Consider the following 17696-nt stretch of genomic DNA (forward strand, 5'->3'; position numbering starts at 1 on the left):
CCAGAAAGACCAACAATTCTAGTTACCATCTAAGAACTACAGAAAGTGCTGTATAAATACTTACTAACCAATTAAATTCTCTCCTACCTCAGTGTACTGCTGGGTGACAAGCTCTGGAGTTGGCCCCAACACCACATAGAAGTCCAGAACTCCTCCTGTGGTACGGTACGTCAAAGCAGGCAAGGGCTGGAATGTCACATCTGGAAATGGAGGAAAATGCCAGTCAATCTGGAAACCTCCAAGTGAGAAATTACCCCCTGAAATTCACACATTCTCCCTCTTCCTTTGCCTCCTTACTGTAGAGTATTGAGGGAAGGTGTTTTGTACCATAGCTACACAGAATTTTAAAAGGTGAGTGAAAGTCTGCAGGGTCCCATGCCTGGATTTTTTTTCCCTTTGGTGTGCTTATTATCCTATTATATGTTTTGCCATTCTGCTCTTTCAAATTAATAGCAATTTTATTTTAGAATAGTTTAAGACTTACAAGAAGTTGCAAATATAGTCCTGAGAGTTGTCTTGCACACTTCACCCAGCTTCCCCTAGTGATAATATCTTACATTGTATGTCGTCAAAACCAGGAAACTGACACTGATTTAATACTATTGACTCAGGTGTAGGCCTTATTCAGATTTCACCAGTTTTTACATGCATGCTTTTTAACTCCACCTCCTGATTTTCCACCTCCTTTCCAATACACTGTACCAATTTTCTTCACACCCTCGTACCCTCAGAGTGAGTGCTCTGATTCATGGCTTCATCACTAATTCAAGTCATATGAATGGCTCCTACTGGCTGACCTCCGGATACTTGGTTTTGTTATCCCTTCTACATGGTTTTTGCCAAATAGAAGTTGAGTTAATCCTTGCTACTACATGTTACTGGACTGAAATAAATAGAAAGACTAAACAAAACAAAGGGAAAAAAGCAAAACAAAACACTGTCCACAAGATAATAATTTTGTCTTTGGGGGCAACTTGGTCAAACACATTCTAAAGTTCCTCCAGAATGACTGATTCACCAAAATAAGGGGCTAGGCTGCCATCATCTCACCCATGGCATTGCTGTTTAGCAGGAGCACTCCGTGGGCACTGCCGTCCTCCTCCAGTGCCATGTAGTAGGGGTGGACACCGTAGGAATTCTTCTTGTACTGGGAGAGTCACAGGGAGAGGAGAGGTTTAAAGATACTGTGGCTGAGAAAGAAACTCAACAAAAATTGATTGAAATGGTATGTCTAGACTTCTCCATGAAATAAATTAAACACACGAAAAACAAAGAAGCCTGAGAATTGGCCCATTTGTCTAAAAGCAGAATGTGACCATCCAAGTTGAGTCTGGAAGGATGACACATGTAGTGTCCACAGTGTGGGCCGACAGAGACACAGGCACACGTTCCCAAAGGCTCTGCCCTTACCCCTGGGGGCTGGTCTCTGGAAAACATGCCCCACGTGTTCCAGTTCAAGTCTCTTCGAAAGGCCGTGTGCTCGGTTTCCCCAAAGCCATAGAGGTACTGGGAGGGGAGGCGCGTGGAGATGCGGATGAACATGTCGTTGAACGTGAAGCCAAGGAGCTGAGAGTCCCAGCTGCAACACAAAAGGGCGAGTTTGCAGAAGAAATGGGCTGTTCTCCTGGCTTCAAACAGCTGATTTCTCAGGAAGATTGAACTCTTGCTTTCTTTCCTGACCCAGAACCCTGAGAACCTCCCAAACAAAATATCAAGTCTATACAAACTAAATAATCATCGACGTCCTGGCTAAAAGCCCAGGAGCCAGCTTCCCTCTTCTGTTTTCCTCTATCACTGCCTCCTTTCAGGTGTCCCTCCAGTTGCCAGACCCAGTCACTGTCACCATCTCGGTCCCCACCACCTCACAGCAGCCCTAGTTTCCACTCTTGTCCCCACTGTGGTCCATTTTCCACAAACCATCCAGAGTGATATATTTTTGAAGCATCTCACAAAATGCCACACCCTTGTTAACAATTCTTCAGTGATTCCTCATCAAAACATTTGATGAGATCTTCAAGGCCATTCCTGATCTGAAGCCACCTAAACCCCAGCCTCACCTCCCACCACTCACAGCCTTACTTGTGACACTGCTCCAACCACACAGGACTTTCTTCTCCTTAGTATGGCAAGCTTGTGCCTGTTGCCTGGCCTGTGCACAGACTACTCAATCTGTCCAAAGTGTTCTTCCTCTTCCCCCAGATCTCCACATGAGTGGCTCATGCTCCTAATTCAAATGTCACCTCCTTGGAGAGACTTGCTCTGACCACAGATTCCCCTTGATTCTCAATTTCCTTGTTCGTTTTCCTACGTGGCGGTTGGCACTATCTAAACCACCTCATATTTTCACTTAAATTATTTTTGTTATTTACTTATTATTTTTTATCATGAAGAGAGATCTTATCTTCTATAACCAACTGATATAGAGAAGGCATCCTGTAAACATTTGTTGAATGAATCCCTAGGTACCTGCAGCTGCTTCAGTAATTACTCCCAGGGCACTAAAGGTTTCTCCTGAAAACAGATCTGAAGGAAATAACTTATTCGTGAAACCCGAAGGGGACAGTGTGTTGCTTTGAGCAGGACTGCCTCCAAGGACAATAGACCTGGCAACGAACATACAGGTAATCATCAATTCCAAAGCAGACCAGGAGCCATTTACATTACAGTGCCCGTACTCTTCCGACGAACTTCAATCCCAAATGGGTTCTTCTTAATGAGGACCTCATAGAGTCGACTCTCAGGGGTGCTGGATGGAACCTCGGGGATGTTGAGAGGGATTGGGACTTCATACCGGTTGTTGTCGGGATCATAAATCTAGGGCCAGAGGAAACAGATTTCAGGCAAGTTGAGTACTCTTGAAACCTATACCCTTAGACTCTTTGACAAAAGGGTCTGAATGCTGTATTTCTTTGTCTTCTTTAAGCTCACGATCCTGGGAATTTAAGTAACAAATCAAAGATTAACATCAAATTTATCATTTTGATCTAAGTCTGTCATCTCTCATTTATAAGCCTCTATTATAGTAACACATTCCATCGATATTATTTCTACCTTGGAAAATCAGACTAGAAGTTATGACTATATTCTTTATTACTTTGTATGTAGGTGGATGAGTGTATGTGAATACCTGAAAACTTTTCTGAGTTGAAAAACAATGCCCCCCAAAATCATGAACTCTATTTGATTAAAATAATCATAGATGTTCATACTAAAAACGGGGTCTGAATTGATTCACTGAGTGCCTACTATCTTCTTGTCTCATACTGTACTAGACACTAGGATTACTAAACTGAGACACAGCATTGCCTTTAAGAAAGTCACAAATTAATGGAGGTGAAGAGAGGTGCCCACAACACTGGGTGAATTGTACTAGTGCAGGGCTACAGAGAAGGGTTGTGAGATACAGGGAAGGAAGTGCCTAACAATGTTTCTGGAAGACTGAGATGCTTTCATGGGGGAAAAGGATGAGTCTTGAAGCTTTGAAGCCATTAAACAAGCACAGAGAGAAAACCAAGTCATTTCTGGCAGAGATATAAATGCAAAGGCATAGAGAACTAAAAGAGGCCAATATTCTGGAGAGAGCTACTGTATAATCAGGAGGTGAGGAGGAAAGAGTTAAAGCTGGAAACTTGGGCAAGTTCATTTATTTCAAACGCATTAGGTGATTCAGAACGGCTCTCACTGTCCCATCAGTGGTTTCCGATTCCTCTGAGGATAATGACCTAGTGTACAGCAGCATGGTTCACCCAGAAGAGCATACTTAACTCTGGGTTCTGTAACCCTGACTAGCAAAAAGTAACGGAACTGAGAAGAGCTGAGTCAGTACTTACTACACATACTGTAAACACGTACCTTAAACTGCAGCATGTTATCCTTATGGTAGGTCACATCCAGACGGAGGGAGCTCACAGGTGTCGAGGGCAAAGTGTAGGCATAAGGGGAAGACTTCAAGGAGATGACAGCTGTGGCCCCATGGGAGTCATACTGAATATCACCAACAGAGTACAGATCATTGATGAAATAGCAGAAAGGGACTCCAGGAGAACTGGATTCCTGAAAAGTAAAACAAATCCAGCTCAGCATGGGTCCTAGGATTATCAAATACAAAGGGGCTAGGAAAGGCACTTTGCAGGGAGATGAAGATAAAATCACTCACTTTCTTACACAGTCTTTGGCAGTGACATAAGTTTAAATTTCTGGTCCCCATGCAAAATACTTGTTTAAAACAAAATCCCACTCCTGTCCCTACCTATTCTTCACATCCAGATAAAAACTCAGGCTGCTTTGGAAGTCCTTTCTTTCTGTGGATTTTAAGCAGTGATACAGGTACTGATGCTATGCTCGGGAAACTGTAGATTAAGTGTAGAGGGTTTTACTGTACATTAACACCGTCAGCATGGTTACCTCCCAGACACAGCCGCGGGCAGCACAGTTTTCCGCAGAAGCACCATTCTCATCAGGGTAACAGTCTATTTTTTCTGCATCCCTTATCTTCACATCCCACTCCACCGTGTATGCTTCTCCCAGGACAAGGTCAATTCCTGTGATGAGGGCCACCTGGAAGAATGAGGCAGCTTATCAAGGAAATTTATCCTTGGAACAAAGGCCTTGCAAGATCTGAAACTTCATTTAAGAAAGAAAATAGAAATCAGACCAGACACTCAACAATCCGAGTCACACAGCACTGGAGTTCACATGAAGAGAGAAGGGGGCAGAATCCAACCAGTGACCACAGGGCAACTGTCATCATTCTACCTTGTACATAACATTTTGAAAAGAATCAAGTCAAGTAAAACCTTCAGTAATCACAGAAGGTGATTTCTTTTCCTTCCCTAGCTTTTCTTTTTCTTTCTTTTCTCCCCTAACTTCACTTCCTCCTCCTTATTTTGTCAGGGTGGCTCACCTCTGCACTCCCCATACAGCACAGCACACACAAGCACATGGTCTCATCCCAAACCGAGATCGTCTTCTTGCCCCCCATTCCCGAAACCAGTGTTCCCTCACTGTCTGGACTCGGGGCAAGAACACAGAAATGAGAATCATGGGGCCAGGGTTCTCACTGCCATTCCACTGTGGAAACTCAGACAAATTACTTCAATTCCTTGGGTTTCAGTTTCATCAACTGCAAAACTGGTCAGCTGGCAAGTTCATTCCATTTCCTTCCATTTCTAATGTCCCAGCCTCTTCATTTCTTTAAACCCAAAGTCTCAAAACTTGAAACTTTCTTGAGTCCCATTCACTAATTCAAATATTTCAGAATATGAAAATGAATATATATATGTATTCATGTATGACTGAAGCAATGTGGTGTACCCCAGAAATCGACACATTGTAAACTGACTGTACTTCAATAAAAATAAATAAAAATAAAAATAAATTTTAAACCCAACAAATATTTCATATTTTTCTGTGTTCATCTCTTCTTTAATTAGTAATTTCTATAGAGAAAGTTCTCATTTGTCTAGAGTTATAAAATCTCATTCTAAGGATGCTCACCCTTCTTCCAGTATCTCCCCAGTCTACGTCATATTATACTTCTCTGGACTACAAACCCCACCTCAGAACAATATTCTTACAATGGCATATGTTGATTCAAGGATCAGTATGAGACCCTTTGAGAATTAGATCAGATCCTTCTTATTCTGGTACCTAAAACCCTCCAAAATCTGACCACAGTTAATCTGTCCAAACTAGTCTCCTTCCAAAAGTGGATCCTCCCTGTTCTAGTTACACAATACAGACTGACAAGGCTGTTCTCAGAATTGAGACTGACTTATTCTGACACCTCAACCTTGAGTGCTTTCTCTAGAAAATACCCTTTCTAGGAAAATGGTGCCCGTTTTTGGACTAGACTGCTAGCTGCCTGCCCATATAAAATTCCCTTCTTACTCACTATTTCAGTTTAAAACACTTAAGTTCCCAATTAAGAACTATTTTTAACCCATGTAACATAGCTGTGGCCATTAATAGGTAAGTAAGTCTGCTGGGAGTTGCCAGCCAAGTGTTTCGTGTTTCGTTCTTTTTTTTTTTTTTTAATTGAAGTATAGTCAGTTTACAATGTTTTGCCAATTTCTGGTGCACAGCACAATGTCTCAGTCATACCAAGTGTTTCTTTCTTGATTTAAGGGTCTGCCCCTCCCTTCCCCTTTTTCTTCCAGTTTCTTCTTTTTTTATTTTTACTCTTTTTCTAACAAAGCCATAGCGATGAGGATTAAGCCACCACTTGTAATCACAAGAGAAGAAAAGACTTCAGCCCTGATGATCTTGAGTCACTGAAGCAACGCCAGCAACTGACCACTTCCTAACCTCCTATTGCATAAAGAAAAAAAAAAACCACAATTTGTTGAAACCACCATTCTGCTGAGTTTCCTGTCACTTGCAACTGAACAAATCTCTACCAGATGCACCATCTTTCAAGGTACGATGCCCTGACGTCTCCCAAGGCTTCACTCAATTACTCCATTAAGCTTGTCAACATTAAACTGGACAGAATATGAGTTAACATTTTCTATTTGTAAGGCTGGGTTGCCTATCCCCTCCCAAATAGTTTCATGTGTATAAACTGTGTTTTCCCATCACCTAAATTCAAACAATAAAGGAGTTCCTTTGATTGTATATTAATTAATTTACTTATCAAACATTTAGTTAGTTTATTTTTTATATGCATCCTAGCTTGCACTTTGCTGTGCACATAACCAGCTATATAATACTTTATTTCTCACTTTGTAATGTATGCATCCTCAGTGTATGTTGTCAGGACAAAATGTCAAATGCCACCTATTTATCACTATAGTAGAAGACTAAATTTACTTATTTTCTCCAAATATGGAAGGTCCCTCACCAACCATGCTAACCCAGCAGCTTCCAAACTCAGATCATTCAACGTCTGTGTAATAAGGAGTGTTTGGAGAAAGGATTCTGCCTGACGCTGAAATTTCAGAGGAACTGATTACAACTGATCAGGAACATCAAGTTTCATTCAAAGTGATGAAAAATCATTTTATCATTATCATTGAACCAAGTAAGTAGCCATTAGCTAAGTTTACCAAGTTCTTTGACTTAAAATACTTCCTAAAAATGTATGTGTTGGAGTGAGAATCTGTATAGCTCAATACAGTTTAAAAAAAAGTGCATCTCAAAATTCTAACTAATAGGAATCCCACCTCCCACCTCAACCCTTCTAGCATCAGTCAGCAGCTCTCAGACCCAGTTTTCCTCTAATTCTGACTTCACTCCTCTTCTGTCCTGGTCAGAGGGGACAGCAGACTGAGGAGCAGATAAGGGAATAAAGATAAAAAGTCCATTTTACTTCATCCCGGTCTCTCAGCAGCTCACTTATTCTTTCTAGCTCTGACCCACTCCTCATTTTTTTTCTGCCCTAACCCTCCGATTTCCCCACTCCAGTCTTCAGAGTGTACTCTGGTCCTTCAGAAACCCATGCAACCTTGGCAAGAAGGACCACCTTAAGCTGTAAAAAATTCTTGATAAACTATTTCCAAAATGGAGTTTTACCTGTAGGTCAGAATCATAAGTGACATTAGGAGAAACATGACTTGGGTGGACACCATTGTGTTTCACTGTAATGTTGGTAGGTTCCTGGGTCCCAAGGATTTTAATCTCTTTAAATACTAAATTATTGGGGTCTGTGTAGGTTGACTGCAAAATTTTCACATCCAAGCGGTTCTGCAAAACAACGAAGCACAAAGGTCGGTGTAGAATACACAGATTCTCAGGTCACGCAAACATCCCATCAGAGACCAGATACCCAAAACTGCTCTGAATGCCTCTTGGCTGTCTCTGCTAACGTGTGCTCAAGAAGTACAAACTTATTTTTCCCCTGAGGGGTGGGGAAGAAGAGAGACAGAAACACACACACACAGAGAACATTTTTTAAAACTTCATTTAAAAAGACAGACTGCTTTGATTTATCCATATCATTGCCACTTTTTACCAACATGGATGATTCAATTATTGGGCATTAAAGTCATAAACTGAAATGTGTCAGCCTGTTGTCATAAATGAAGCTACAAATATAATTACACACAGACACAAACACAAAGAACTGATGGTCATACAAAAGCCCGCACTTAAGATGCATAAAAATATACTACTCACTTGGGTGACGGAAAACTCACATAAGAGATAAGCTTTATTGGCCACAGTATCTGAAAGCGAGAGACAAACAGGTCAGACTCCAGCCTACCCACTCCAGAAGGACGGCTTTCCTACTGGTGCTGCTTGAAACTACATGTTGACAATGACAAGGCCAAGCCACTGTTTTCCCTTTTCCTTCTGACCTTAACCTTGAAAAGTTCCCTTCCAAGTGCTTCCAAGGCATAGTCCCCAAGTGAATCTGTTTCCTAAGCTTGAGCCACAAGAGTTGTTAGTATATTGGAGACAGAAAAAAAAAAAATGTGTTAAGAAGCATGGCTAGATACAGGCCTACTTGAAAAGCGGATTCTCACCACCCCACTGGCATGGGTATGTTTTACATATCATTCATTTTGTTCATAAGTATTTGGAGGGGAGGCATGTGCATTGAATGGCAGAAACAATCTTGAAAACATCTCTTACAGGTGCCCGTTGACAATCAAATGAGAGCCTACACATAGAGCTGGTCAGTGGGAGAATTCTAAGAGGTAGAGTTGTGTTTTCCTTCTGTCTGTGGTCCATCTACCACTACTCTTGAACAGCACAACCAAGACCAAAGTTCTTCTCTCGAGTGATTAATGCTCCAGTGCCTGGTGAGACTTCCCGCACAGCTGCATGACCAGCAGGAGTAACCAAAGACGCAGGTTTGGGAAACAGCGACATTGTCATAACAGTGCTCACCTTTCGTTTCCCCATCATCCCAGAAAAGTTCGCCTTTTGCTTCTTTGTTCTCATCTAGGGCAATGATAAGACCAAGAGGGTTCCTTCGACTGTGGGAAATAAGATTTATGTAAGAGGCGAAGACTTGGGACTCAAAAGAATTTTGCTAAATGAGCTGTGAAAGATTCTACCAGATTTCACATGGGAAAGGTTACCAGCAGCAGATGGCTCCGCTTTCTTTGGGCACAAAGGCAAAATCAACATGGGCATCATTTTCTAGAATTAGTAATGTCACAGGAGACAGAAGTAACCAAACGTCAGCCATAAACATCTATGTAGGAGGCAAGAATTTAAGCACCAGAATCATTGCAATTGCTACAATCAAAGCTGCTGATGCAACTACTATTTTGAATACAGGCTATTAGAAGAAGAAACCCTGGATTGTAACTGGCTCAGTCTAATCATTTAGAGATGATACGTGCAGGAGAAGCATTAACTACAGTCGGAGGGATATATTCTTTTCCCTGCCTAAGAACCAGGTTGAGAAAGCAATAAGATACAATTCAGTCTATTGCATTTTATATATATATATATATATATATAGACACACATGTATACACATATATACATACACACATATATTTCCATATATACATATATAATGTACACTGTAGGATATAGAGATATATAATGGCAATTTTCTGACTTTGACTATTTATTATTAGTTAATTTCAAAAGAAAAATTTAACATTCTAATTATCTGCTTTATAGACTATGAAATACAAACACTACTCAAAAGATGCTGAAATAGATGGATGTAGAGAAAGAGGGAGAAAGGAAGAGGGACTTCATGTGGCATCTCTCCTGATTTCACCACTCCTCGACATAACCTCCTCGTCCTGTTGTGTCCACCCCATAGGATTCTGTCACAGGTCAGCCTTCCACCCTGCCCTATGCAAGCCAGGTTCCCTTATCAACAAAATCACCTGCTTTCATTTAACAGGCATGTACCGAGTAGCTCTCATCGCTAGGAGGTCTAAGAGATACAAAAACAAGTACACTGCAACTCCACTGATGACCTTAAATATTATAAGAAAGATTGAACACATTCACCAAATAGTCAAAACGGAAAGAGTAAAGAGTGGCACAAAATTGAAATACTTTTAGGAGTCCACAGTAAAACATCCTGCAGCGTGGAGGCCTAGCTATGTTGGAGGACACTACATACGTTGAACGACTCACCCACTAAAACACTCCTTGGGCCCAGATAAATTAAACACATGATCATTGAAGGGTGCTAACGTGACCCCCAAGTTGACAGCATTCCTGGCTTGCAGCCAAAGAGAAGGCTAAGCCTCTTTGCAAGAACGAGGGCCATCCTGGGATCCTCAAGATCACATTTGAAAAAGAAAAAAAGGAATGACTAAACACACAAGGTATCAAGCCAACATGAAAGACAGTTGGCAAAGACAACTGACAACAGATTTAGATCCTTCTGAGGATTTTAGATCACGGAACTTTCAGATACAAAGTATAAAATAACTCTGATTGAAATACTTAACAATATTAAGGAGGAAAGAAAAAAATCAGCTGAATAGCAAAAAAAGGATAAAAAAAATGAGCAGAAAGTTGGACGTAGCAGCACTCCCTCTGCTGGAATCGTTGGGGAAGATTTCATCTGGTGGATGAAATCTGAGTTTAACCTGGAAGCTCAAGAAGACTGTGTCAGGCAAAGAATGCGGTAAAGGGGGACAAGCGCTGAAGCCCAGCTGCAGTGAGATAGACGACAATGCTCGGAGAAGAACACGATTTTTGGCATCACTGGTCTATAGGTGTGTATTAAGGTGTGTCTGGAGACACAGGTGTTAACTTGAAACCAGACTGTGATTGGCCTTGAACTAATGACAGAGTTTGGACTTTAACCTGGCAAGCAGCGGGTTGAGATCTTCATTTTGGAAAGCTAATTCTCGTACCCATATGCAGAACAGCATGAAGCTGAACAGTGGGAGAAAAAGAAACCAGCTGGTGTTGGCTGTATAAGCATTTTCCATCAGTATCATAAAAGTCTAGATTCGAAAAATTAAGGTAGTAAGGGGGGTTCAAAAAGAAAAGACAGATTTCTAACCTCCTCAAAGCTCCCTGTCTATTAAAAGCAAATAAGCAAAGACGTTTAGAGACAGATAGGAATGGGTGCCTCTTCAGTGCAGACGGAGCCTATGAGAATCATAAAATCTTAAAGGAGAGGTCAGTGACATGAAGGAGATTTGAAGTGCATAAGAGGGCATTTTTGAGTCCCATTCTGCATCACAAGAAAAAAAGGGCTTAGTGGGAAGAAAGGAAGGGGAAATGGAGGTTACGGGGGAGTGGGCAGTGGACCGCACTCCCCAGAAATGGGAACGAAGAGTCAAGAGTGCAGCGTGGTGGAACGATGGTCTGATCAAGGCAGGCGGGGTGAGCAACAGACCCCATTTGCCTGGAATCGAGGTTTCCCAAGACATGAGCCTTTCAGAGCTAAAAGTGAAGTGGTCCTGGGAAAACCAGGAAAGTTCACCACCCTGGCACTCAGTATGTTTTGAGGAGAAAGTCAAGGGGTTTAAGGAAGGACAAGGATTAAGGTCTTTCAGAATCCATTTGGATGGAGCTCCAAATCACGGCTTCCCCACAAGAGGCCTAGGGAAATCCAGGAGAGAGAGTTCAATGGCCACACACACACCCCGGTACCCTTCCTCCCCACATTCCATGTAATGCTTCAGCAGCTCCTACAAGGGCAACAGATGGGAGCAGAAACGAGCAGGTGTGTCAGCTTCCTCCGTAAAGGAAACTCCCAGCCATGCTGTACCTGGCCTCCGTGGTTGTGGCCGGCTGTTGTGTGGGGAAGATATAGCCACCTCGAAGGTGAAGCCCGATTTTGTCTCCAGGAAGTTCCATCTCCACTCTCTGCTTCCTCCATCTCACGCGGGCCCCCTGATGCAGCAGACAAATCAAACATGCTGGCATGACACCACAGCACCTCCACCTCCTACCCACCTGCTGAGCCAACTGCAGCTCTCCTTTCCCCCCCTGGCTGAATGCCTGTCTAGTCAGGCAATCAAACAAGGGAAGGAAAGGAATTTAAGAATAATAAGTTTTATGATCAGTTGGGAGTTTGGGGGGGGGCAGTGACATCATGCTGAGGCTAGTTGACATACATTATATGAATGGATAGTTCTAAACACGTCATTTGACTCATGTCCAAGCTCAAACTGTCCATCAGTCCCAATATTTGCCCATGAGACACTCTACTTCAGTCTTTGTCTTATTAATGAATAAAATATATGAAAGTATCTTTTTTCAGATTTCATCATGACTCGTGTCAAGTGACTTAAGCTCGTTTTAAAGACTCTGCTATGACATTACAGAAACACTCCTCAGTGCACGGAGAGATGTTTCTCTCTACAGGGAGGTGTCTTGTCTATGCAGCTGCGAGAGTTTAAGAAAAGTCAAAGCTACTTACAGTCTCGTAGTCATACCAGACGGCGTCAGGCACATACGCTGTCACTTTCTCTGCACCCTGAAATGAAAACATTGTTCTTCATGATCCAGCCTCTGAAGAGGGAAAATAGATTTCCTAGCACTTCCTAGGGAACTTCTTAACCACATACTGAAAGTGCACAAATGGTCTTTCTTTTCTCTGTTATCAAATGATAATTTTCTTCCAACAGAGGCAATAATTTGGCAACTCAAAGAAAGATCCCAGATGGAACCATATTAGGAATAATAATAAAGATGATGAAATACATGATGTGGTTAGAGTTCCAGCTTTATATTGTTTACCTCATTTAATCTTCCCAACGGTCCCCAGCGATACGTATTCTTATTACCTCAGCTTACAGCTGAGGAACCGGCACAATGACTTGCCCCAGATCGCACTGGGATGAAATGGCAGAGGCAGTAACCACAGCCTGATCAGCCTGAGCTCAGGGTGAGTGCCGGGTGACTGCTCTGCCTGCCTCCGCATCACGGAGTAAGTAATGATCTGCTATGAGAATCTGATGACACATAGGAGCATCCTTAAACCCGGAGTCACCCACAGATGCTTCTACACTGACTGGAAACTTGGTCAAGAAAAAAAGACTCTCAAGAAAAAAAAAAGTGTCACATCAGTCACCCAACCTCCCAAAACCCCAGCACAATCTCTTCTAGGCTGACCCAACCACAGATGTGGGAAATGGGTTTGGAATATAAAGGAGAGAAATGGGAGGGTAGCAGGGACAAAAGCCAAGACCACCAGTGTGTCTCCATGGGACACTCGCCTCATTGAGAACTGGAGTGATGAGCAGGCTGGGCCCCCAGAGAAACTGCTGGTGCACGTCCCACGTGTTGCTGTCCGCATAGAACCTAGAGACCAGAGAGATGTTCGCTGCCACTTGGACCACTGCTTCCTGGCAGCCCTCCCACCAGCCTGTCCAAAACATGCAAGCTCCCTGCTTGGAGACCCCCCTTCAGTTATTCTGTGATACCTCTTCACCCCCCACCTCCCTACTCCTGCAGGCAGATCCACTCTCCCCAGCCCATGTGCCCTCCTAGCCTTCCCCCAACTGGGACAGAAGTCCCTATTTCAGCATCTATGCTAGGCAGGTTCTAGACTATAATTCCAATTGCCACATCCCCCTTTAAAAAATAAGCAGAATAAATAATACATTTTAAATTAAAAAAATTTTTTTTAGTTTTTTTGGGGAGAGGGAGGTAAATGGGTTTATTTATTTATGTTTAGAGGAGGTATTGGGGATTGAACCCAGGACCTCATGCATGCTAAGCATTGGCTCTACCACTGAGCTATACCCTCCCCAGTGATATGTTTTAAAACTTCAGCAGACTGTCAGGAAGGAACTGGATCCGATCACAAGACAAACAAACAAACAAAAAAAAACAGCAGACAATTTAAAAGTTTACTCTTTTCTCTTTTAGCATATCTACCTTTTTAATATGGAATTCCAGGTGATAGAAAAAACTTACCCAAAATAGTAATAATAATAATTAGAATACATATTATTTTATATGTTAGAATAATATCATGCCTGAGGGCCTGAAATGCCAGACACCTAAGGAAATGAACTGTATCTGGATTTTGACACAGGAAGCCTCCTAAGTGCTCTTTCTTAGAGTCAAATTAGAGATGCTCGTTGGCTGACAACAAAAATTCTGAATTCTGGAAGTGCTCTATGATATTCTTATCAGCATGTACATGGCAGGCTCACTCCCAGAGCCTGAATATAGTGCATCACGGAAAAGACCATCAGGTTCAAGTTATCAGATTCTTTAAATTAAGACCAAAGAAACTGAGGATGAAAGAATTTGAATGATCTGTGTAAGGTACAGAGTTAGTTGGTGGTGGAACAAAGAAAAGACCCCAGATCCCATGACCTAGTCTAGTTCTCTCCCCCAAAAGGGAACAGGCTGTAACACTTAAATACACCCGAAACAGTACTAGGCAGCAATAGCCTTACAAGTCAGCAACTGGGTATTCAAATTCAAAAAAATGTATCTGAGTAACAGTTTGAATTGTTTTAATTTTCACTCTTATGTTTGATGATACAGTCAACGTCACCCAGTTGCATTAACAAAACTCCTTTGGGTTAGGTGAACTTACTCGTGCAGAAGGGGCCTGGCCACCGTGTCCCCCCGGCTGTGGGCCTGGTAGAAGAGGGTGTAGAGGTGGGGCAGCAGAGTGTAGCGGACAGTAAGGTAGTGCCTGGAGGAATTCAGCAGCAGAGAATCAGCTCCAAAGGAGGCAGGGTCCTGGGCCTGGGAGGAGACAAGCGGTTGTAATTGTGATCTGGTAACAGCAGAAGCATCTGGGGAATTCAGATCTCCTTCACCACAGCCAGGCTCCTTCCCATAAGACCTGGGCCCCGGGTTGCAAACTCTGCCTCTGCGCAGCACAGGTGGGCAAGGCAGATATTTCGCCAAGCAAGTGGCCATTCTTCCCCTCGAGACTCATCCTCTTTCATTTCCTCTAGGGTTTCTCTCTCGGGAGACCACCATTTAAATAATTTTAAAGTATTTCCTCATTCGATTCTTATCACAAAATGAGCAATGTAGGTAAAGTGTATGGAGATTTGATAAAACAAACAAATGAACAAACAAACAAACACCCTTCACAGACTCGCCGCGTCCTTGACTGCCGCAGGAATAGCAGAGGCTGCAGCATCAGGGCATTTTCTTTTTTTTCTTTTCTTTTCTTTTTAAATTATTTTAAATCTTTTCTAGTACCTTTATTGTGGTGTAATCCCTGTACAGTAAACTACACGTATATCAGACGTACAATTTGATGAATTTTGATAGATGTATATACCAATGAAACCACCACCACAATCAAGATAGCTAACATGTCCATTCCTCCCCAAGAGGTGCACATTTCATGGGACATCACAGGACCCAGTTAATTACAATCAGTGATGCCAATGAGCCCAAGTGAAGCATCGGGTAGGAAGCTGGCTCAACAGATTTCTCGGCGAGGATGCAGATCAATCCATTCCCAATGTTTACCAAATTTATCTTGATCATATCTCCTGGAGACTCACCTTGTAGCCTTGGCAATTGTGATTCCTGGAAAATGGATAAAATGCTCCCAGCTGCATCCACCTCCTGCAGAGCTCTTCAGGAGCATCCAGTGTAAAGCCACATATGTCAGAACCCACCTGGAAGGACACGCAGACAGCGTGTGTGCCTCATTCCATCACCCCGCCACGCCCCGCTTTGCTTTCTACCAGAGACCTGCCAACTGAACTCCACTAAGCTCTTCCTGAGAAGGCTAACATGCATGATCAAATCGATCTGTACTCTGTGTCCACTCTACTTCCAGGTGACTTCGAGTAAATGCCTTTCTGTGCCTCAGTTTCCTCATTTTGTTAAAGTGGGCACTAATTAGCTACCTGGGGTTTTAGGAAATGAGATAATGTAAGTAAGACACTTGACATACAATAGCTGTTTGATGATAGTAACTAGAAATACCGCTGATATTATCATTTTGATCACAGCACTAGCAGAATTAATTTTCCAAAGCCTAAATCTGGCTGGGTCATTCATCTCTCAAAAATCAGGGTCTTCTGCTGCTCCTCCTTATCAGTGCCTCAAAACCTGGCTCCAACCCACCTTCCCAGCATCATTTCTCATTCCAATCCTACATGCTGATCCTTACAGACACACTGAATTTTCTCCCTTGCTGGTCTTGCTCAGGTTTATTTCTCAATCGTAAAGTGACCTCCCCCCATCAGTCTGACAAAATACACCCACTTTCAAGGTTAAACTGAAGTGCCATCTTTTCCATGAAGTTACTCTTCTCTGTCTGTGACTCCCTTTGCTCCCTGTAAGCTTGTCAGAGTTGCTGAGTCCCTCACTCAGGACCTCTTTAAACATTTACTTTCTATGTTCCTGCTGGCACTTTTATCCTAGCTTGCCATAATTATGTACATACAGAAACTTTGAGGGGGGGGAGGAGGTGTTTCTGTTACTATATTTATGATTCTCTCCACCCTCACCATGCATACCCAACTCAACAGCCTGCACACAGTAGGAGCTCAATAAATAGATACACTGAACTGAACTAGAAGATGCCAAAGCCATCCCTATGGTGCTGGCAATATTATGTTTCCTCATCTGGGTTCTGGATACACAGATGTGCTCAGTATTCATCAACTGTATACTCAAGGATACGTGCACTTTTTCTGTCTGCATGTTATATTTGAGCAGGAAATATTCCAGCGATACCACTTCAAGGTTGTACTTTCTATCCTCATGAGGTGGTACAGGAAAGACCGTCGAGGTACCAGGGCTGGACTGATGTGTACGAAGCACATTATCTCTAGACGCTAAATCCCTGGGCCATGGAGGGCTGGAGAGGGGAGCCTCATCGTTTGGAAACTTTCTAGAATGAGGCTTTCTGGGGACTGAGGTTCATAAGAGAGCTCAGGATGTGGACTCACCATTGGGATACCAAAAAGGTTGAACTCGAGCATGGCAGGGATGGACCACTGGAGGTCGCTCCAGGTGGCCGCGTTGTCTCCTAACCAGTGGGCTGCAAACTTGCCAGACCCCGCAAAGGTAGAACGGGTTAAAATGAAGCTTCTCTTGTTAGGGAACACAGTCTTGACAGCTCTAGAAAAGGAAGGAGACTTAGGGAGTCAATGTGCAACCTTAGCGTGTCTCAGCCCAGGGGATGCAGTGACAACGTTGAGGAGCTCAAAAGTTAACACCCCGCTTTTCTCTTCTAGTGTTCTCCCTTTCAGCTGCTATTGGGGGCAGACTGCACTACTGAGTGTGTTTATATTTTGTTTTGCCTTGTTTTGCTTTAGTCATTTTATGTACATCATTAACTCTATGATTTCCAAAAGTTTCAAAAGCAGTCTTGAAGCTAGCAACTAGAAGTATACAATCTTTACGGAATGAAGGTGAAATTTAGCTTTACATAGATGTATATACATTAGTCTTACACATCATGTGGTTTCACAAAAATGAATTTGTGAACAGCCTTTTGGAACTTGTACTGTTTTAAAGTAGAAACACTGGTCATATATTGTAATAAGAAAAGACATTTTAAAATTATATATGTATGTGCATATTTTAAAGTAAATATAATCATCTTTTTTTTAAAATTATGTCTATATATAGACCTAAAAACTTTTGTTCTATGATTTTTTTCAACAACTTTCAAGAAGGCTAAAATTACACCCATGACTTTGCTAATGATCGAGTGTGGTTTTGGTCTGGCTTCTTGCTGCCACAGTTGCAGCAAGTAGAGTAAATTCTCAATACTTTTTCCTCGCTATAGAATTTTCACTCACATAAAGGTAGACACAGCACAGGAGAAGGGTATTGAGCCAGTACCTAAAACCCCAAAGCACATG

At 42.4% G+C, this 17696-nt stretch overlaps 1 protein-coding gene across 1 annotated transcript in view; it reads right to left on the bottom strand.

Annotated features, from left to right (window-relative positions):
* LOC105063006 (maltase-glucoamylase) overlaps positions 1-17696 on the bottom strand; it is a 161940-nt gene that overhangs the window by 110315 nt on the left and 33929 nt on the right. Inside the window, exons 16-30 of the mRNA XM_074367873.1 lie at positions 16776-16947; positions 15375-15491; positions 14441-14595; positions 13104-13188; positions 12305-12361; positions 11651-11775; positions 8833-8921; positions 8116-8165; positions 7513-7683; positions 4405-4557; positions 3853-4053; positions 2660-2814; positions 1411-1579; positions 1051-1147; positions 88-200 (exon numbers count right to left, since the gene is read on the bottom strand). Coding sequence (XP_074223974.1) covers positions 88-200; positions 1051-1147; positions 1411-1579; positions 2660-2814; positions 3853-4053; positions 4405-4557; positions 7513-7683; positions 8116-8165; positions 8833-8921; positions 11651-11775; positions 12305-12361; positions 13104-13188; positions 14441-14595; positions 15375-15491; positions 16776-16947 — 1909 coding nt within the window. The remainder of the gene's footprint in view (positions 1-87; positions 201-1050; positions 1148-1410; positions 1580-2659; positions 2815-3852; positions 4054-4404; positions 4558-7512; positions 7684-8115; positions 8166-8832; positions 8922-11650; positions 11776-12304; positions 12362-13103; positions 13189-14440; positions 14596-15374; positions 15492-16775; positions 16948-17696) is intronic.

The sequence above is a fragment of the Camelus bactrianus genome, chromosome 7 (genome assembly GCF_048773025.1).
Source record: "Camelus bactrianus isolate YW-2024 breed Bactrian camel chromosome 7, ASM4877302v1, whole genome shotgun sequence".
Classification (NCBI taxonomy): domain Eukaryota; kingdom Metazoa; phylum Chordata; class Mammalia; order Artiodactyla; family Camelidae; genus Camelus; species Camelus bactrianus.